The following is a 21,464-nucleotide window of genomic DNA, read 5'->3' as shown; positions in this document are numbered from 1 at the left end:
AGCCCTCCTCACCCCAACAAAGGTGGCCTGCACACCACCATGGTCTGCCCACAAACCCCAGCTGCCCCTGACCCACGAGAGCCTTAAGGCACAGCCTGCCAGGCTGACTTGCTGGGTAAGCAAAACTCAAACAGCACACATCTGCCTACTTTTCCAAGCACACTCAGGCCATGTGTGCACACAAAACACTCCCCCTAATCCAAACACTGATCCCCAGACAGCTCTGAGGACAAGTGTCCTCTGTAATCTGCTCAGCCCTGTTAGCACTGCTGCCAGGAACCACAGCATGGCTGCTCACTCTGGGTGCTGATGCACAGCGTGGCCTTGTTGGCTGTTGCGGTCATCTTTCCTCCCAGGTCCTCCACAATGCTCTTCACCTCCTCCTTGTTCTTTGACAGCTTCCCAACAACCAGGATCTTCATGTTGGTCAGTGGTTTGTCTAAAGGTTTGGAAATGACAAGTCAGCCACAGGCACAGCAAGCACAGAGTGACAGCATTTTCCCCCCTCTCTGTACAATCCCTCAGCTGGCAGGGACACGAGGGGCCAAGCAGGTCTGACCTGTGCTAAGCAAGCAGGAGGGAGCTCCCCTTCCCAGAGGAAAGAGAACCAAGCTCAGCAGCTGCCAACAAGCAGAAGGGATGGAAGACAGGGAAATGGTATGTAGGCACATTTGCTCTTTTCTTGGTTTGTTTTGTTAAGTAAAAAGAATCAGTCTTCTTTCAGCACTGTGCTATTAGGGACTGTGCTCTGCTTCCCTTTTCTTTTGATGCCTGGATAGCATGGGAGAAATTCACTGTCACATAAAAGCTCCTCCATTTCAAAAGGAAATCTTTTTTGGAGGGGCTGCAGAGAGAATTCTCTCTCAAGCAACACTGTTCCAGTCTTACAGGCAGTACAAGGTTCTACCATGGAGCAAACTGGTAACCATTGTGTTAACATTGCAATTCAGGCTGGTCCAGGACATGGCCAGTGCCCAAGAGCATATTTGCACTTCTGTAAGATAAATGCTATCAACACTAATTGACCAGCTGAGAGTTGTGCTTCCTCTTCTGCCGTCAACTCAGATTAGTTTGGTTGTTAGCAAATAAAGCAACCTGGCTTGAAATCTGGTCAACCTTTTGAGTTTACCTTCAGGGGACACTGGGGCTGGAATCAATTTGCTGATCAGAAACAAAACCTGGGTTACTTTGTCTTCATTGCTAAAATAATGTGATCTGGCTGAAGTTAACTGTGCAGAATTACTCCCACCTTTTTAACCAAGTTACAATAATGTACTGCACCCAAAATTATGGCCAGAACTAGAAAGGCTGAATAAGAAAGAAGTCAGCATAGTACTTAACAGACAAGCTTTATCACCAAAGCATGCAATTCATTCCAGCAACCTACATAAGGTCCAACCTTTTGACAGCTGGAGACAGCACATCTATTTTGCACAAGGGGAGTCAGTGATCAGCCAAATCTCAGGAGATGATTTAGAAACAAAACAATCCCCTGAAAAACCCTCTTGCCCTCAAAATCTAAATTTATGTGGAATATCCAGCATTAAGGACATCTCCGGATGGTCCCCAGGAAACCAAGTGAGGTGGCACTTTGAAGCAGGTCTCCCCTGAGACACAATTTGCAACATCAGCCTTTACATTTCTGATTCACTGCACACACATCACTTCCTCACAATCAACAAACACTGAAAATCATCTGTGAGTAAAGAGCAGAACCTCAAGCCCATGACCCCAGACATCCCAGGGCCTGCCTGCGCTGGGAAGATGAAGCACATGAGACACTTTTGTTTAATCAGGAGAGCTCTGTCGGATCTCAAGATTTCAGTCCTGAGATGCTGAGCCACCGAGACCAGCTTGGGGGTCTCGGGAGTCCTGGAATGTTGCCAGAAGTGTCTGGTGGCTGGACTTTGGTCCTGCACAGGAGACGACAAGGATGAGGGCTTCACCGGGTGAATGGTGAAGGGATTAGTTAATTAGAGAGTGAGACACAGGGTTTAGGATTTATGTACAGGGGGGTTTAGAGGAGTAAGATGGAGGAATTGGGGTGTGTCCTGTCCTTCTTCTTCTTCCTCTTCTCCTCCATCTTCTTTGGCCACGGTGGCACCTTTGGATTGGTTATTGCTGAGAGTACACCGAGTTATAAGAATAGATGGTATTGGGGAAAAATGATAAATATTGTACACGTAACAAAGGGTATAAAGATACGTGGCTGCCCGGGAGGGCAGACAGTGTGCCCATGGCTGACTGCTGAGCAGATCTCTGGTGGCTGAAAGAACATCTTTTAGATAAACAATTAATAAACATAAAAACCAGAAAGAAGAACTGAAGCCTCTTCTCGTCCTTCGATACGCGGGCTGCCCCAAGGCCACCCCGGGCCTTTCCAGGCCCCTCAAACAGCTGAGATAAACCGGACAGAGCTCTGCCTACTTGAGGGCAGGAGAACAGTGGGACTGTCCAGGGTGGCACCTTTATCTGGCTGGGGATGCCAGCCTGAACATCATCCTGAGCTCCACCAAGCCATGCCCAAGCAGACACTTACCTCTGGGTGCAGACACAGTCTCTGACAAAGGAGCAGATGCAGAGGCAGGAGGTGCTGAGTTCACAGTGGCAGCATCTGGAGGGAACACCCTGTCCTGCTTCTTACACTTAAATTTCTTCAGGTAAGGAATTTCCCGGAATTCCTGTGGGATGGAAGCATAAACAATTTAAAATCAACAAATATTATTATCAGATTTAAAGGATAAATTGAATGCTAGCCAGGTGTTGGAATTTATTGCACATCTTGGAAATTATTTTGATTCACACCAAGGTGGACAAAACCCCACTTTACTGACTGAGAAAACAAAGCTGGAAGAGAGTAAATGATGAGTTTCAAATCAAATCAACAACATCACTTTCAATTTAATGTTACTGGAAGAAATATGAATTATTTATGCATTAGCTGCCTGCTGCTGGAGGGATGTGGCTGTGACAGGCCTTGCCTGCTGTCACAGCTGCTCAGTGCTGCAGCACTCTGAACAAGCAGCAGTCAGTGCAGGATGCCACAGAGCAATCAGCTCAGAAATGTGCTTCAGAACATCAAATATGCAGCAAACACTCACCTTTGGGATCACCCAGTCTTTCCTGTTGGGAGTCTGTGTTTTGGCCACGCACTTGGTCCAGGCAGTGATGTCCCCTGAACAGTAATAAGCGTCACTCTTGAACACAAACTGCCCCTTGCACTGCTCACAGGGCAGCAGAGCTCCAAAGGCCATCCCATCTGCTACTCTGTCCAAGATCTACAGCAACAAAAACACAGAGCAGGTCATGGCAGGAGGAGGCTGAAGGCACACACACAAGAGCACAACTGCCAGGCTGCTGGCACAGACATTTCCAGCACACTCTGAACACAAACCAAGCCTCTCACTGCACTGATGGATGTATGATGCCTCAGAGACATGGCACAGGACTCCTCCTGCTCACACCCCTGTGGAGATTCTCAGTTCAGTCAAGAAGAATTCTTAAAATTGAAAGAAACTTAGAGAGGAAGAATGAAAACAATGATCTCTCTTTCTGTTCATGTTGTTTATAGGTATGTACCTTCAGAGTGGGCTATTCATGGTTCACCAATAGTGTGAAAGGTTTTTACTTTGAGACCAATCAGGTTTCACCTTAGCAATTATGGTTATAAAAGGATGCCACATCTTAATAAAGTCTCTCTTTTTCACCTTCTGAACCATGGGGTCATTTCATCTGTCCCTGACTCAACAGTGTCACACCCCTGGCTCAGCCTCTCCTCTCCTCTCCAGGAGGAGGGAGGTGATTCCTCTTCCTCAGAGAGAGTCTCCCCCTCTGCTCTGCTCTCAAGAGACCCCACTTGAAGAGCTGCACTCAGATCTGGGGCTCCCACCAGAGCAAGGACAAAGATCTGCAGAAGTGAGGCCAAAGGAGGGCCACAACAATGACCAGAGGGTTTGAGCATCTCTCCTGTGAAGACAAGCTGAGACATGGGATTGCATAGCCTGGAGAAAAGGTCCCCAGGTCAGACCTTCCAGAACCTAAACAGGATCTGCAAGAACTTTACAAGGCCATGTAGTGTCAGGACAATGGCTTTCAACTGAAAGAAGGTATGTTTAGATTGGATATTAGGAAAAAATCCTTTACTCCAAGGGTTGTGAGGAACTAGAACAGGCTGCCCAGAGGAACTGTGCATTCTCCATCCTTAGAAATGTTCAAGACTGGCTTGGATGGGGCTTTGAGCAACCTGATCTAGTGGGGTGGCATCCCTGCCCATGGCAAGGGGGTTGGAAAGAGATCTTTAGAGTCCCAACGGCACTGTCACATTTTCTGAAAAATCCTCTTTGCCCAGGATTCTTCTCCTGGGAAGCTGAGAAGCCTCATAGAAAAAGGAAAACAATTCTTATCTCATTTGCTTCTCCTGTGTTTTGCTGCTTTGGAATGTGGCTGAAGATTGTTTATCCAACATGTGAATTGTTTTGACTTAATGACCAATCATAGTCAGGCTGTGTTGGACTCTGAGGAGTCATTGATTTTTAATTATTATCTTTTAGCCTTCTGAAACTATCCTTTCTCTATTCTTTAGTATAGTTTAGTTTAGTTTAGTTTAATATAATATAATATAATATAATATAATATAATATAATATAATAACAAATTAGCCTTCTGAGAACATGGAACAGATTCATTTTTCCTCCCCACAATGGGGGACCCCAAAAATACCACATTCCTTCCAATCCAACCCATTCTACAATCCTGTGGCTCAGGAGAACACACTCACCACACAGCACTGACCAGGCTGCCATGCCAGAACAGCCAGGGAGAAGAAGGTATGTGCTACTGCATCTGAGCACATGAGGAGTAGGTGGGAATGTAGGCTCAGACAAGTCCAGGTTTTCCTGCCTGAGAGTATTCCATGACCATTTTGAGTCTAGACACCTCCCACATGCCAGCCCACAAAGAGTCTTGATAAATACAAATACTTTAAGCACTATGTGGCTCTGAAAGAGAGCAGGCTTTCACAAATTACATAGACCAAAATGGACTGTTTTTAGAAAAGAAACTGGGAAAGAATTTGTACAATTTTTGCTTCATTATGCATAATTTAACAGTTGAGGGAGGCCATGTGAAGTGCCTTAACTAACCTGCTCATGAAGAGCCAGTACCAAAAAGAAAATCCCATGGATTTTTTTGAGCGTAGCAGAATAAAGGCACCACACCAGGAAAAAGATGCTGAATTCAGCACTCACCATCACACCACCCTTCACAAGCAACACCAGAGTCCTGGGACAGAAGGACTGGGCTTTGCACCATATTTCTTTTTAAAGTGTTACATCAGGAACATTCTTCAGACTTGTGGACCTTGCAGCAATATCGAGTCAGGTCGGCTTCACCAATTTCATCCCCACACACACACACAGAGCAACCCCAACCAAACTCACAGCATTCTCCCCTGAGGGGACCTCCTGCTTGTTGGCAATCAGCAGCTCCTTCAGGTCATTGGTGGAGCACACTTTCCTCAGCTCATCCTTGATGCCCCAGATCAGCTCTGTCTGCTCCTGTTGACAAAACCCAGCGGCTTAGAAAGCAAAGAGGCCAAGAACACTCCTCAAACTGCAGTATGGCACAAGGTTTTAGCAAGTCTGTGTTATATTGCACACAAATTGGGAGATTAAGAGCTCCAAGAACCAGTAACTTTACCAAAAGGAAGAGTCACACCCACTACTAAACACCTAAAACAGACACTTAAAGTCACATCCTTCAAATGTCAGCGCCCTTATTTAGAAAGCCTCAACATTCCTTACAACATTCCCTACCTAGCTGACACTGAGAGCAGTGGGGATGTGGCAGCATTTGAGCCTTCCAGAAAAAAAAAAAAAAAAATCACAAATGCTGATTGCCACTGGTCTTTCTTTAAGGTAACTAAGCATTGGAGGAATTTCTACCAGATCAGACACCTGCAGCAGTGTGGAGAAGCATGCATATTCTTTTGGGCTTTTCTACAAAACTTGAAAGGGTTAGGAAGCAAAGAAGCATCCTAAAATATCTCAGATAGTTTCTGAATGTTATCCCCTGGCTACAGTTAAAAATGTAGTCTGCCCTGGAAGAAGTGGTTTACTGGGTAAAGTGGTGTAATTTGCAGTGTTAATGATCATGCTTAATGAAATGCTGTTAAAAAAAAGTGAACCCAAACTTAACCCTGATCCACAAAGTGCCTTCATTTGTCCTAAACATCTACACTGCAGCAGCAAAATCTTAAAAATATCTTTTTTGAAAATTATGGTACTGCCACACAACAAAAAAAGCTTTTGTACAAAACCAGAGCCAGTGTTTTTCTACAGCTTCATTAAGACCTCAGTTAAAGCAAAGTCAGATTGTTAGTTTTTTTCCTTGGCAACTTTTAATAAATAAAAAATTCCTCAAGCTCTACTGATGATTCTTCCCACAATATCCTAAAAGTGACAGGCAGAAAGCTGTGATCTATCACAATTTGTACCCATGAACTGAACACATCTCACCAGAGGGTGAAAAAAGATTTGATTTTTCATTAATCTAGTTGCACTAGATTAATGCACTAGTTGCATTAATCTAATCTTTATTGCTGTTTATTTTTTACAATGAGCTATTTATTGTTTTCCAAGCTTTTCTGCAATAGTGCTCAGGCTCCAAGCTCCAGCCAGCTGATACATGAAGGAGCCCAGAACCAGCCTCTCAGAAAAAAGGCATTTAACCTAATCTCTTTAAATCCAATAAACCCAAGTCCTAGAGAACATCCTTCCTGTCTTTGGAGAGAAAGGAGCAGGGTGAATTCCCTTCAGCAAAGCCTCAGTGACAGCACAAGGATGGGCTGTGCTGCCATTGCTCTCTCTGGGTACAAGGCACAGCCTTCTCTAGAGGCTCTTCCAGAGACTTCCAACCACGCAGTTCTTAGGTTGTCAGCAGCTAAAACTCACCTTCAGCTGTTTCTGCTGCTTGGATTCTTTCTCTTTTTCTTTTTTCTGCTTCTTTTTTGCAACCACGTTTCCATCTACCTCTTCTCCTTTTCTCTTTCTAACAGAGAAAAACAAAACAAAACAAAACAAAACCACACAAACATGAAAGGAAGTTGTTGAAACGGCTGTCCAGCAGTTACCAGAGCTCAGATTACTGACTGCCAATATCTGCAGAGCCTTGAATATCCTCAGTTTTGGCAGGCAAATCCATTTTTCAAATTCCTCAGTGCTAGAGTATAGACCTGCACTTGGCTCTGCAATGTGAGCTGCCTCAATCAGGTCAGGTGCACCCAGAGGTTTTCCACAGGGTAACTGTGGTGTGGGAGAAGAGCACGTGAAAGACTGCAACATTCTCAGGCATATTCATCTATATTCATCTCTTTTCATCTCATCTATTCATCTGTACACCAAAGGCATAACTGAACAGCTCTCCAAATTTGGGGAGGTGTAGCAACACAAGTTAAAAGACCACAGTGTCTTTCAGCTGAATCACCAGCTTGATCAGCTTAGGCAGTCTATACTGAAATAAAGGACAGCATACACAATACTTTAATGAATTAACACACTGGGAAACTAATGGAGTATTTTCCTAGTTGGGTATTTCCCAACTCCCTAGGAGTATTTCCAATATTCCCTAGGAGTATTTCCCACCTAGCTTCTCTTCAAACTGGAATTAAGTCAGGGCTCTGAAACCAAACCGGTGCAAGTTTCTAGAAACTTTCAGTTCAAGCATTGGAAAATGCTTCCAGGCTCACAGTGCTTTTGTCATGTACTTTTGGGAGTTGCATGTGTGGAAATTTTTTGCTATTTGCTACTTAGAGCTGAAGGGAGAAGTTACAGAAAACACTGCTCAAGAAAGACTAGAAAAAGAAAGCCAAATGAAAACTGGGGGATTTTGGCAGACTTCAGAGTGACAAGGGACTTCAGAAGAAGATAGTTTTTGTTTCCAAAGTCATATCATCCCCTTTGTCTGCCTGGAGTATGCTCTCCTTGGGAGGATGCCAAGGGAAATTCTATCCCAGCTGAGATAGGACAGGCCTGCAACTCAAGGCAGAGCACAACACAGCCTGGAACACACTCCCCATTTTGAGAGATGCTTTCTGTTATGAAACATCAGCCAGTTCTCTTTTTAAGAAAGCCTCTCTCAACTTTGTAAGCTGTGGCTGAGGGTTAAGCCATGAAGTTGACATTTCTGATTGCTCTTCTATTTACAATTTTAAACAGTTCTCTTTCTAGGAGGTACTCTCCTCCCAGAGACTCCTGCATGAGACCTGGAGTTCCAGTAAATTGAATTCCCTAAAATTCCCTAAGTGCTCACTTTATTTGCAGTGGCCACACCAGCCCACCATCAGCACCTCTGACCAAACCACAGCTCAGAGCACTTTGAGGGACTGGTTTGGCAGAAGATTTCATCCTCCAGCTGTGCCCTGCCAGCTGCCATCAGTGAGCAGGGGCTGTGTGCACATCTCCCTGCCTCATGGTGGGGGGAAAGAGCCTCACTGTGCTGCCAGCAACTGCTTCAGAAAAACCTCTGCAAGACCAGAGCATCCACTGAGCCCTATCAAGAGGACAATGACTTCCCTGAGTTATAACAGAGTCAGGGGTGCACAACAGAATCTGTGAAAAGCTTCCCAGCCTGAGTGCAAAGCGTTCTGCACCTTCCCAAACCAGGATTAAGTATGTCAGTGCTCAGGAGGGGTGCCCAGCCTGGGTATCTGCAGAGCCTGCTGACAGCCAGGCTGCCTCCAGCAAGCCAGCAGTGACTCCCACACCGTAACTTGTCTCCTGAAGGAGCCAATCCAGCACAGCAGCCCCTGGAGGGTGATCACTCTGCTGAGAGACCCTGTGACCCAGGGAATGCAGCCAAATTCCAGCAGCAACTCTCTTTTGGCAGCTTCTCCTCACAGTCAAGGGCCAGCAGTGCTGTGCAGAGTGGTCACAGCACCTGCTCCAGCCATGGAACAAACCATGGAGTGGGAGGGATCATCCCAGCTGCAGGGAGGCACAAAGCTATGGCTCACCACCTTCTCTGCCATGCCCAAGGCTACAGCAAACACCAATGATTTTATACAGCCTGGAAAAGGGTTGAAAAGATGAAGTCAGGCAAAGCTGACTTCATCTTGCAGCTTCCCAGAGCAGCACATTTTAGAACAATGTGTAAACTACACCCTCACTGACACCAGAACACACACACACACACAAGGATCTTCCATCCTTGGGCCACACAACCATGTGTTGCCCACCTCAGTGGGGTGCTGCTGTGTACACCCCCTCTCCTGCTGACAGGTACAGCCCAACAGCTTGCCTGGAGGGATTGGCATTTCCCAGGCAATGCCAACCACTCCTCACCTTCAGGGAAGCCACACAAGATTTATTCCAACCTCAGAGGAGATGAAGAGGGAAGTGAGCTGTCCCACTGTGGCCTGGCCCTTCCTGACCATCTACTGTATTTGTCACAATCACCTTTTCCCCTCCCTACAATGAAAACGTGGAAAGGACAGCCACAACAACCCTGGATAAAGCAAGCAGGGAGCAACAAGGACTCCTTTTTCCCCCTCCTCTCTGTAAAGCCAGACTGTCGGTGACCTGAGCACTCAGCATTTGCCTCAGGTCACCTCTGCAGCTAATCCAGGGCTGCATGACATCTCCAGAGTGGCACTTTGCTCCTGACCTGGGCAGCAATTCCATCTGAACAAGTGAGGCAGAAAACACAGGGAGTATTACAGCTCAGAGCAGGAGGACAAAACACACACTGCCAAAGAAATGCTGTCAAAAGGAGCTCACAAGCTGCTCCTGCATTTCCTACACCAGCATTCAGGCATTCTTTCCACAGAGAAGCTGCAGGCAAGGACACAAGATCCTCCTTTCCCAGCTCTGCAGAGTGTTAGTGCTTGGGCAGGACAGCCCACAGCCCAAGGGAGGGCTGCATGTCTCACCCAGAACGGGCTGAGAAAGGAGCCAGGATCCTTGCAGCAAATCCTCCCGTATTTGGTCTTCACAAAGAAAGGATTTTCCAACTTATTCTGGGTAGCCCTGCTCCACACCTCACCCCTCCCATCTGAAAAAGGCAATCTCAATGCCACTCTTACACAAAGGGCTGACATGGCACTCCCCAAGCCTGAGATTATCCTCAAAGTATGGGCTGGACATGCAGCAGCAGCACCTGAATTTAGATGTGTCACATCTCAACTGCACAGACTTCTGACTCAAGATACAATTCTAATGCAGCATATTTAGAAATACCTTTAAAGATCATTCTGAGAATCTCACTTGCAACAGACACTTTAATATAATTTCTGCAAGAGGCTGTAATTTCTGTTATCTGATTGAATGCACAAGGTGAATTATCTGAGGTAACTGCATCTCATTCAGGTTTCTGGAGTGTTCTTCCTTTGGCTTCTCCATAACTCCTGTGCTTTCTTGGCAGCAAAACCACCAGACAGTTAGCACACCACACTCCTCCACTCATGCTGTTTATTTACACTCTCACCCATTATTTTTGTTTGACAGGCAATGATTTTTCCAGCTGACCCTTGCCACCCCTGGCTCAAGCAGAGCCCAAAGAGCAGAAGGCAGTGGAGCACAAAAGCCAGCCAGCAAGTTCAAGGCTGAGGAGCTTATTCAGGAGGTGCTTAGAAAGCAGGAAAGATGAGACATCCTGCTGCTTTTCTGGCATGAGGTCCTGGTTCACATTACCCTCCATCTCCAGTGCAAGCTTTTTTCCACTGCAATTCTGGGCTTTTATTTACACAGTGACTTGGCAAACTACTCTGTGGCCTTTCTTTACAAAGCCTTCATACTCTGCATAGCATCCCAGAAGTGGCCCAGAAAAGCAGAGTCAGGGCAGACAAGGGAAGCACTCACACAGTCAAATCTCTGGAGCTTTGCTGAGGACATGGGAGAAAACTACAAATAACCCTGTTAAACTCCCTGTTCTAGGACAAAGCAGAACTCACATCTCAGCACAAAAAGCAAAGGACTACTTGAAAACCTGTAAGTGCATTAAAATACTGCACTTCTGCTTACACTAAGCAATGCACACAGAGGTAAAATCCCTGCATGGAATACACATCTCCTCCTGGCCTCTGCCAGTTCAGCTGAGAGAGGTGAACAGAACAGAACCTGACAGGCCTGTGGCCAAAGCCCCACGCTGGGTGCTGCAGGGCTCTCCCCACAGCACTGCCAAATGCTTCTGGAGCAGTGGCTTGCCAAGGAACTGCACACCACACACATCAGCTGCATTCCTGAAGGACCAATGCTGGCAAAGACTGCACAGCTGTGACATGGCCACAGCTTCTCAGAACAGACCTCAGCCTCACTGGACATTTTCATGGTGAATCTTTGCAAAAGCAAAGCTGAATTCAGTCTAAAATCCACACAGACAAACCCAATGTTTCCCCATGACAAGATCTTCCTAATTTGTAGGATCCAGAAATACCTAATGTTCCTTCCTTCAAGGGGACAATGCAACACTGGTTTGTGTTATGAAGCATGACTCCAGGCAAAGTCAGTTCAAGAACAAGTAACAAAAGCTTACATTAAAAAAAGAAAGATTCACAAAGCTAGCAAGTCACCTGGAAACACCTCTCTGTCAGTACAGGTCCTGTCAAGAGCCTCCACTGCAAATCTCAATGCAAGGCAATGAAATTTCAGACATACTATAAAAGATTCAGCAAACAAAAGCATCCAAGTGGAAGCACTACATGGCCAATAAACACCATTATCAGACTCAGTGCCTGTCACAGTTCAGAAGCTCATAGATAAAAGATGTCAAATCAATTCTCTAACAAGTGGTTTGAGCAGAGAAACCACTGCTGATAACAGTATCACACAAGGAGACAGAGAGCCCAGTATCCTTTTGTACTACACAAGCATTATTTTATGGTTGAAAGCCCTGAATCAGCCCTCCAAGTCACACCTGCAGGTCTCTGCATTTCCTCAAGCAGTCACAGGGGGCAGGACTGCAGGTTCCCAGGGACAGGGAATGTCTGTTGTCATCTGCCTGAAGGATTAAACCTTCCTATGACCAATATTCCTCCAACAGAGACAACAACATCCCCCAACATTTATCACGGATGTACTTAAAGGCAATGCCTCCTCCAGACAACACAATTTCCTACACTCACCACCTACCCCTCACTCTTGGTAGCTGGGAGCTGCTTCTTCAGAGTCTCTTTATCCTCAGCTTTGAGGATGCTGAAGCCCAGGAGCTGGGAGGCGCCGTAGGCAGGGAGGAATCCCAGCTCGGCCCGGCGGCTCACGAAGCAGTCGGGGTGGTACCAGTTATCAATCATCCCCAGCTGGGGCTTCTCAGGATGCACCATCTTCTTGGAAATCCTGATCTGGCCCTGAGGGGGATCAAAGTGACACAAGAGCAGTTGTTAGGCCATTCTGGAAGGAGCAGGATGTTGTTAACAAGTTACCAACATGATGCTTACTAAAAGTCTGTAAAGCAGTAACAGTTCCTCCATTGAAGTCTGCAACTTTTGTTCAAACCCTTTCACTACAGTTCCTCTACCATTTTCATTACTCTTGCTAGGCTGAAAAAGTCATCTTTGAAGGCAGTTTTCTGTTCAAAATCCACTCAAACTGGGTAATCCTGTTGTCTTTATTCCAACTTCCAGTAAGCTTACCAAGCAAAACTCACATGAACAAGCTTCATAAAAGCACACCTCATAATTAACTTTATGCTCATAATTAACTTTATGTCCCTATCACTCAAACATCAATGCTAATATGATCTTATCCTGTTTTACTGCAAATTGCCTTTCAGATGTCCAACAAGTAGGTGGTTTGCAGTGCAGCAACAAGCAGGAAAAGCTGCAGTTAGTGGTGGTTCCCTTGCCACTGAAATGTTGGTGAGCAGCATTCCCAGCCTGCTCCAAGACCCAAGTGAAAGGAGGGATCTCCAGGCTTGAAGCTCAGGCTACCATGCCTGAGGGATGCCTTTACTGTCAGCTGTCCAGGACACAGCTGCTGCTCAGACTCAGAAATGCAGCTCTGCAAGTGCTTTCCATATGCAGGACAGACAGGAAGCAATTATAAAAGGAACTGTTTCAATTAAAACTGGTGAGAGAAAAGATGGGATGGAGAACTTTTTTACCTTTTCTATTTTCTGCTCACAGCCTTTGCAAGTACTTCTGTTAGACTTAGCATATTCTGCAGCAAAGTCATTCAGGCTCTTCTCAGCCTTACCACCTCCTTCCTGTTCCCCTCCTTTTCCTGGAGAACAAAGCAAATACAGAATTCAGCTTTAGTACGCATTCCCTTATTTTCTTATTCTCTGCCCCAGATTGTTAGCAGTCTGCATTAATAAACCTCTTGGGTTCCAGCCACTCATTTGTCCAGAATCTGAACAGAGAGCAGGACAAGCAGTCCATGCTCTAAAGCACCAAAGAGCCACCACAACCATGCACTGAGCTGAGGGTACTATGAAGAAAACACAGTACAACAAACTAAACACACCAATCATGATAACATGAAATGTTTTCAATATGTCTGCCAAGTGACTTGGCTTTTTCTCCTCACTGATTTAACATGCCGGTTGACACTGTCAGCATCCTAACCCTGCAGTGTGGAGACATCTCAGCAATTCTGACATCACTCACTGAAGTGATGTGGGCATCAAATCACCATAATACAGCACAGTAAAAGACAGCACAGCTCCAGATGAACCTCCAAACACCAGGAGGCTTTTGCCTACCTCCTCCAGGGCCTCCAGTTTCAATGGCTTTCTTGATTTTCTCCTGATCTTCCCAGCGAAGCTCGGGGAAGCCGTCAATGTCTGCGTGGGACACGAGTCGAGCCCGCTTCCAGAAGCAGCTGTAGTGGTGCCAGTGAGGGACTTTGCCATCAAACATGGGGGACTGGCAAAAAAAAGCACATCAGGCCAAGATGAAACCATCCAAGCAGGTTCAAGGGGGAAAACAAAACAAAGCCCAAAATGAAAAGGAGTATATGGGTAAACGCACGCAATTCTTCTTTCTATTTTTCTTTAGATCAAGAGATGGATACTATTTAGGACAAAGTCTAAGAAGAAAATCTAATAAGACAGACAAGCTGCTGGAGAGACTTTCCCAAAGTGGAAAGACACAGAAGGAGCATTTAGCTAGCTTAAGCAGTCCATCACCCTGCTGCTCAGACCATCTGTTTTACTGAAAGAAAAAAAAAAGTCACAACCTCAGCATGGCTGCACCAGCCCCTCATGCTGATGCAGCCTCACTGCACAACCCCTTTGAGAGCCACTTCTCAAGTAAACAGTCTCTATGCTGGAGAACCCATGGCAGGCACAAGATAAGAAGGGCAGCTCCAAGGATTGTGGCCTGAGGTAACTCCTGAGTGGCCTGCAGGAGGTGGAGACAAAATTCAGTGGGAACACCAGAGCCCAATTAAAATTCTGCATCAGAGGTCAACAGCAGGCCACAAAGATGATCAGAGGGTTGAAGAACCTCTCCTGTGAAGACAGGCTGAGTAAGTTTGGGGTATTCAGCGTGCAGAAGGCTCCAGGGCTATCTTACAGCACTTTCCAATACCTGAAGTGGGCCTACAAAAAGAGAGGGAATTTTCACAAGGGCTTGTAGTGATAGGGTAGTGAGGCACTGGGAAAGGTCACCCAGAGAAGCTGTGGCTGCCCCATCCCTGGGAGTGTACAAGGCCAGGCTGGATGGAGCTCTGAGCAACCTGATCTGCTGGGGGGCATCCCTGCCTACTGCAGGGCTTGGAACTGGATCATCTTCAGGGCCCCTTTCAGACCAAACCATTCCATGATCCTGTGATCAGGACAGAAACACCACCCAAATCTTCCCTGAAGTGCAGCTCCAGAGTGCCCTGCCCCACACCAAGCACTTGTTTAAAACTCAGACACAGGGGGTACCATCCTGGCATCGTTCCAGTTACCCACCAGGCAAAATAACCTTACAGTGGTTTGGCTGCAAATAACTCACACAAACAGCTGCTGTACTAATAATACTCAGGGCTGTGTAATTATAATTGCTGATGATACAGAACTAACGACCTAGGAAAGCCTTCCATGTGTCACTCACCAACAGGAGGGAGATCTCCAAGCCAAAAACACCAGCAGAGCTTTCTGCATGAGCAGGAAGGAAAAGGAGAGGGCATCAAAGACCACAGCATGGCACCAGGAGATCTGAGAGCCCAAACTACAACCAACCATCCACCCAAACTGGAAGAGGGTGTGGGAATCTACACAATTAGAGGGTTTTGGGAAAGCTGCAAAAGGCAGGCCACAGAGGCAGTAGGACTGTGATTAGAGCTAAGCAGCAGCCATGAGATAGGTCAGCAGAAAAATTATTTAAGGACAAATAGAACAATGGTCTGTGTATTAACACTTGTCTGGAATAATTCTCTAAGCTACCGAAAAGTTTATCTAGCAAGATATTAGGAAGTTTGAAGCTTAATAATGGGAGCTCTGTGCATTGTGTTTTAAGGCTTACAAGCAGGTATTGTATTTGAAATACACAAGCATTGTTTTAACCAAAGGTACCTGTGCTTATGGTAATTGGATAGAACTACTGTCAATGTGCTTTTGCTTTTGCTTTGTGTGATTGGTCAAAAAACTTATAAAGTAAGTTGTAACACTGAGTTCTTAGTCTGCTGCCTGAGATGTGAGCTGCTGGCATCTTCCCATTGTCATAACCATTTATTGAAAGTGATGCTGGAAAATACAACAGCTCAAAGCACGTTCCAGAGCAGCCCCGTCACGTTTGTGATTTGTACACAGCCCCCAGCCAGCATCAAAGGACATTTTTATTTCCAGATGGGCTCTTCCCACAAGCCAGGACTGCATACCCAGCTACCCTCACAGCATCACAGCAGCCACCCTGCAGATGCTCTCAATGTGCCTGTAAGTCACATGCAATGCAATTTTGACACTGCAATGTGGACCCTGGGCTTGTGTCTAGAGCTGTGCAGGAGGACTCCAGGCTGGTCCCAACACAAAGGCTTTGAGGGCACTGGGGAGTACAAAAGAGAGCAGAGCTGGCCCAATCTTTAAGACAACCATACAAACAGTGAGTAATCTCCCCAACATGGAGTTTCAGACTCCTCTCTGCGTGGAAAATGAAACCTCTAGGCAAGCTGGCCCTTGTTTACACAACTTCTCTCAGCTCACCTATCTCTAGACCATAGTTTCCTAAACAAACTAAGGATGAAAGAGACCGATTCACTTTCATAGTGCCCGTTCAGATAACAGAAACCACTCAGCTCCAGCTGGAAGCAAAAGACAGAGCTGTGCTGGTCCTGCAGGGCCTGGGTGCCTGCCCTGTGCCAAGCAGAATCCCAGTGCCATTCAGAGCCCTTCACTTGAGGAACCAAAACAAAAGGGAGGGTACAGGAGGCACAACTATGGCCTTGGTGTGTATCTGCCTTTAATTTCTTCAGCACAGTTTGCAGAAGAGCTCGATGCACTGGCGCTGGCACAGAGGCTGCTCTGCAGGGATTTGCCCAGGAAAAACAAGGGACCCGTGTGCTCTGGTGAAATTAAGGCATTTACAGCGGGATGCTCAGCAGCACGCTGTGCTCTGCTGGTACAAAAACTGGCACAGCAAGCAAACTCAAGAGGTTGTGGGGAAAACAAATAAAAACACAAGTGCTTGGTGTAAGACCCGCAGTTCTGGGGATATCTGGCAATGAAAGGCTCTGTGAGAAATGTCATGGTCCCCAGGAGCGCTCTCCATAAACCAAACCCTGGCGAGCCAGACCACAATTCCTGACCCCCTCACTGATAAAGGGCAACCCAGCCGCATCAGCCTCAGCTGCTGGGCAAGCCAGGAAGGGGGAACAAACGTGAGGAAGGGGGAACGAACGTGAGGAGGAAGCCGAGGAGCCGCAGCCGGAGCAGGGGAGGAGGAGGAGCAGGTCAGGGCAGCGTGAGGGCAGACAAAAGGAGAGGCAGCGGGAACACGTGCGAGCCAACGCCGCAGCTCGGCCCCGCACCTTCCCCGGGGAAGGAGGCTCTGGGTAACAAAGGCCCGGGCAGGTATTTCCCCTCCGGGACAGCAGCTTCGCCTCCAGCCCCGCCCGGCAGCCAGCAGGGCCCCGCGGCCCCGGCAAGGCCAGGGGGGACCGGGCCCTTCCTCCCCGCCTCGCACAAGCGGAGCCGCCTCCCCCAGCGGCACAAGTGAGATACAAATAACCCTGTCTAGAGCTACATCCTCCACACCCGGCTCCTCGGGACCCACAACATCCATCCATGCATCCATCCATCCCCCATCCATCCACAGGGCTTTGCGCTGACACGTCCTTGCTCGCCTTCCGCAGACACACACACACACAAACACACGTAAGCCTTTCACAGCAACCTTCCACAGCAACACCCCCAAACTCAGCCCGCCCCCAGCACGCCGCAGAGTCTCTCCATCCCCGGGATAGCGGCGATTCCCTCCGCATCCTCCCGCAGCGGGCAGGGATGCCGGCTCCAGGCACAGCTCCCAGCCTCCTACACAGAACGGGGCTCTTCCCTTCCTTCCAAAAGTAAACCAAGCAATCCTTTCCCCAAAAGGCAAATAACACCACGAGGCCGGCGGAGAGCGCACCGCGCCTTCGCGGCCCGCTCGCCGATTGCGGTTCCGCTGTTTCAGCTCAGCGAGACCACCCGGGTCCGCCCGCTCCTCTCCTCTCCTCCCATCCGGGGCTGCCCCAGCCTCTCGCCGCTTTCGGGCCGCAGTTCCTCTGCCTCGCATGCAAAGCGCGCACCGAGTGGGGATTCCCCGGCCCGGCCCGGCCGGGACACCGAGCCGCTTCCCGAGGTACGGGAAAGCAGAGCCGCGGAGCTCGCCTCGGCCCCCGCACGGCAAAAGCGCCTCTGTGCGCCCCCCGGCCCCGCACGGTGAACTGTGCACGGCTTGCGCTCCAGCCGCCCCCGCAGCCCGGGGGAAGCGGCTCCCCCCGGCCGGGAGCGCTGCGGGCGCGGCTGCCCCGGGCACCGGCGCTGCTGCGGACACGGCGACGAGCGAAGCCGCCTCTGTTAAAAATAGGCTGCGCTCGCCCCCGCAGCAGCGAAAGGCGCGGCCGAGCGGCTCCGAAGCACCGCGGACGGAGCGGAGCCGCGGGCTGGTCCCGCCGCCGGCGGTACCGAGCAGAGCGGCCGGATCAGCCCGCCCCCCGCCCGCGGCGGCCCCGCCACGCGGTACCTGCACCATGAGCGCCAGGCGTAGCGAGTCCTTGGCGATGCTCTCGCCGCATTTCTTGCAGGAGGCGCGGCCGCTCTTGGCGTACTCGGCCCGGTACAGCTTCTCCGCTGGCTCCGCCATCGCCGCCGCTCCCGCGCCCGCCGCCGCCGCCCCGCCCCGCGCCGCGCGCCCGCCGCCGCCCCACCCGCGGCAGCGCCAGCCGAGCGCCGAGCGCGCACCCCTCCTCGCCGGCCGGGCGGATCCGCCACTCGGGCATCGATTGCGCAAGCCTGGAGGTTCATCCTGTGTATCAATGGGAGGCGGACGCGGCGGCGCGGCTCGTGCTGCGCCCGAGGACCGCGGGTTCGATTCCCGCTCCCGCCACCACCCCCCGCATCCCTGTCCCGCACCCCAGGGACACAGAGCGGGCTCCCGCGTCCTGGGAGAACCTGAGCTCAGCAGCTCTCCCGCACACAAATACGGGCCTCGTGATGCCACCTCCAGGCGGGCATTCCGGTGATGCTCCAGGACGAGGAGCGATGGCTGTAAACTGAACCATGAGAATTTCTAAACCACGAAAATTTCTAAAACATGAGAATTTCCACCCCGACATGAGGAAGAGCTGCTTCATATGAGGGTGGCAGAGTAGGGAGGTCGTGGGGTCCCTCTCTGGGGACAGCCCAAACCCGCTCCTGTGTCACCTGCTCCAGATGACCCTGCCTGGGCAGGGGTTGGAATGGCGATCTCCAAAGGTCCCTGCCAACCTCGACAATTCTGTCATTGTGTGTCCTCCAGCCCCTGGGGCTGCTGATAAAAATCAAAGAAGAGGGATTAGATAAATTAGATCTGGATATTTTCTTTCTTACTCACAGTCAGCAGAGGGCATTGGCTCTGCAGCTTCCCTGGGAAAAGGAAGAGGAGAGCACTGAAGTAACTCCAAGTATTTGTCATTAATTTTATAGAGACTCTGCAATTAGGGATCACCCAAGGCAGGATGCGCAGCCCCGGGTGGGTTTGAGGCAGCTCGCAGTGTCACCCAGAGATGCACGCCAGCATCTCACCCAACCCGAGATGCTGACACACCTTTCATCCTGTGCTGCCCTTCTCCAGGCTGTCACACGTGTGCTGGGCAGGCTTTGCCTTCTCAGCCAGCCCTCCACAAGCCTGGGACTACCGGCGTGCCCGGTATCCCATCCCTGGGAATTTGGGGAAGGAGATAAAGAGATCTGTGTGAAGCACTAGATGGTGCTGCGAGCACACAGACACACAAAGCGGAATCTTTCCTCTTGCTGATCGCTCTCTCCAGCAGATCCAGACCAAACACCAGCGGTTCTGAGGCAGATCAGCGCGTTTGGTCCCCCTGGGGAAAGATGGGGAGAAAATTCCATTCTGTGTCATTCACATTCTCCAAACAGACGCATAATTCTCCCTCTCCCAGGAGAAGCACAGAGCGAAGAAGAGAGAACAATTCTTATCTCTGTTCACTGCTCCTGTTGTTTGGCACCTGTGGAATGGGTTATGGAGATTATTTACCCAAAGTGGTTTGTTAACTGGACACGGGTGAAAGTTGGTTTGAGTGATTAGCCAATCACCCAAAGCTGTGTCCTGGCTGTCCCAGACAGTCATGGGTTTTTCTTTGGTATAGAATCTCTTTTGTATGTAATTATCTCTTTAGTATGTAATTTAGGATAGTATTAGTGTAATATAACATAGCTTAATAAAGCAATTTTTCAGCCTTCTGAAATCATGGAGTCAGAGCACATTATTGCCAGTGCCTGCTTTTATTATACCATTCACCTGGAGAGTTCACCTGCATGTCCTGGTGGGTTGCCCCTCACCCTGCCTGGCACCTTGGCCCTGTTTGAAGGTGACCAGAAGGGAGGTGTGGAATGGCATTCACCTCGTTCAGCAGAACTGCAAGGGCATCCTGGAGGAAATCAAATAAACAATTAAGGGTTATAAATAATAAGGCTAAAATTATAAATAAATAAATATTAAAAAATAATAAGTACTAAATATTAAGGACAATAAAAAATTAAGAGTTGACAGGGAAGAGTTATCCTAAGTGAAGTCAAGGGACTGTTTAACCCTGATCCTGCCTCTGTGAGGAGCTGACATAAGAAAGGCCACACAACCAATGCTTGATCTTCCAAATGTTTCCCAGCCTTGTGAGATTTGTGGCTCAGGGATTTCCTGCGTGCCATTAGCCTGGGGGGAATTTTTCTCCCAAGGATTTGTCCAGTTCCTCTGAAAAAACTGTTTTGTTTATATGTTATTTATTTATAGTGTTTGAGCAAAAGGTCTGCTTTGCAGGCTTCATCATAAATGTCAGGATAGTTGGAATTTTCTTACAGCCTCTGTTTCTGCAATCTCACCTCTAGGATGCCCCCAGCAATTTCTGTTCACAAGAGGAGAACTGGAGAAACTGGAGAACTCCAGAGGCACAGAAATGGTAAAGAAGAAAAGAATGGCCCAAGAAACCCCAGCCCTGGCAGTTCTGAGTGTCTCAGACTCTGAAATTCAGTGCCAAGCATTCAGGTGCCTGGCTTGTGACTTCAGGGCACCACAAAGAATTACATTTTCTTTTCTGGGCCATTTTGCATCAGATTCCTCTGAAAGGCAGAGGAAATAGGTCAAACTCTGGTACCAGGCAGACATAAGTTATCTCTTCAGTGTCACAGGACCAAATGCTTCCCCTCAGATTGTGCTGACAGAGCCCTGAGCACTGAATCTCCCAGACTGTCTTGCTTTGGGCTCCATTTCTGACACATGCCTGAGATGTCTCCCTGCAAGATTTCCACCCTGCTAAGTGTCTCCAAAAGGGTGAGAAAACGTTGGACACACACAGGGAACACGATTGCTTACAGCCTGTGGGGGAGTCAGAACTGTTCTTGCACAAGCCTGGGTTTGTTGCTGCAGGAGACTTTACATTATCTGGTATTTGGTATCTGATAGCTCGAGAGTTTTGTAACAAAAACCCCTTCAGTGCTAGGTTATGCTGACTGTATTGATGGCCCACTTTTCAATGCCACTGCACATAATCAGTGTGGCTGGGATGGCCCTGTTTGCATCCAGGCTGGAGGCTGCAGGCAGCCACTGCTGTGGCTCAGCTGTGCCTGCTTGCTTATCCCATTGGCATCCCTGAGACTGCACCAGTGTCAGGGAAAGGGACGTGGGATCCTGCACCCCCATCTAACTGAGCATTCTGCTGCCTTTTCTCTCCATGGAATAAATCACAGGGCTCTCTGTCCTGACTGGGGGTTCTAAAATATGTTTTGAATAGCTTAACAACTTCCCCTGGTTCCTCTCTCCTGGATGATCATTAACAGATGCAATCTCTTTGGCT

The 21,464-nt window shown here is 48.5% G+C and overlaps 1 protein-coding gene across 1 annotated transcript in view; it reads right to left on the bottom strand.

The window, feature by feature from the left end:
- The window catches only part of PARP1 (poly(ADP-ribose) polymerase 1), a 33,832-nt gene extending 15,524 nt beyond the window's left edge, over nt 1–18,308 (bottom strand). Inside the window, exons 1-9 of the mRNA XM_074536800.1 lie at nt 18,140–18,308; nt 13,693–13,855; nt 13,093–13,211; nt 12,123–12,337; nt 6,951–7,047; nt 5,439–5,555; nt 3,102–3,278; nt 2,540–2,681; nt 299–439 (exon numbers count right to left, since the gene is read on the bottom strand). Of these exons, the coding sequence (XP_074392901.1) occupies nt 299–439; nt 2,540–2,681; nt 3,102–3,278; nt 5,439–5,555; nt 6,951–7,047; nt 12,123–12,337; nt 13,093–13,211; nt 13,693–13,855; nt 18,140–18,259 (1,291 nt within the window). The 5' untranslated portion in view covers nt 18,260–18,308. The remainder of the gene's footprint in view (nt 1–298; nt 440–2,539; nt 2,682–3,101; nt 3,279–5,438; nt 5,556–6,950; nt 7,048–12,122; nt 12,338–13,092; nt 13,212–13,692; nt 13,856–18,139) is intronic.
- Between the last annotated feature and the right edge of the window lie 3,156 nt (nt 18,309–21,464).

The sequence above is a fragment of the Zonotrichia albicollis genome, chromosome 3, assembly GCF_047830755.1.
Source record: "Zonotrichia albicollis isolate bZonAlb1 chromosome 3, bZonAlb1.hap1, whole genome shotgun sequence".
NCBI classification, from domain to species: domain Eukaryota; kingdom Metazoa; phylum Chordata; class Aves; order Passeriformes; family Passerellidae; genus Zonotrichia; species Zonotrichia albicollis.
This window is presented reverse-complemented; position numbering and strand designations above follow the sequence as displayed.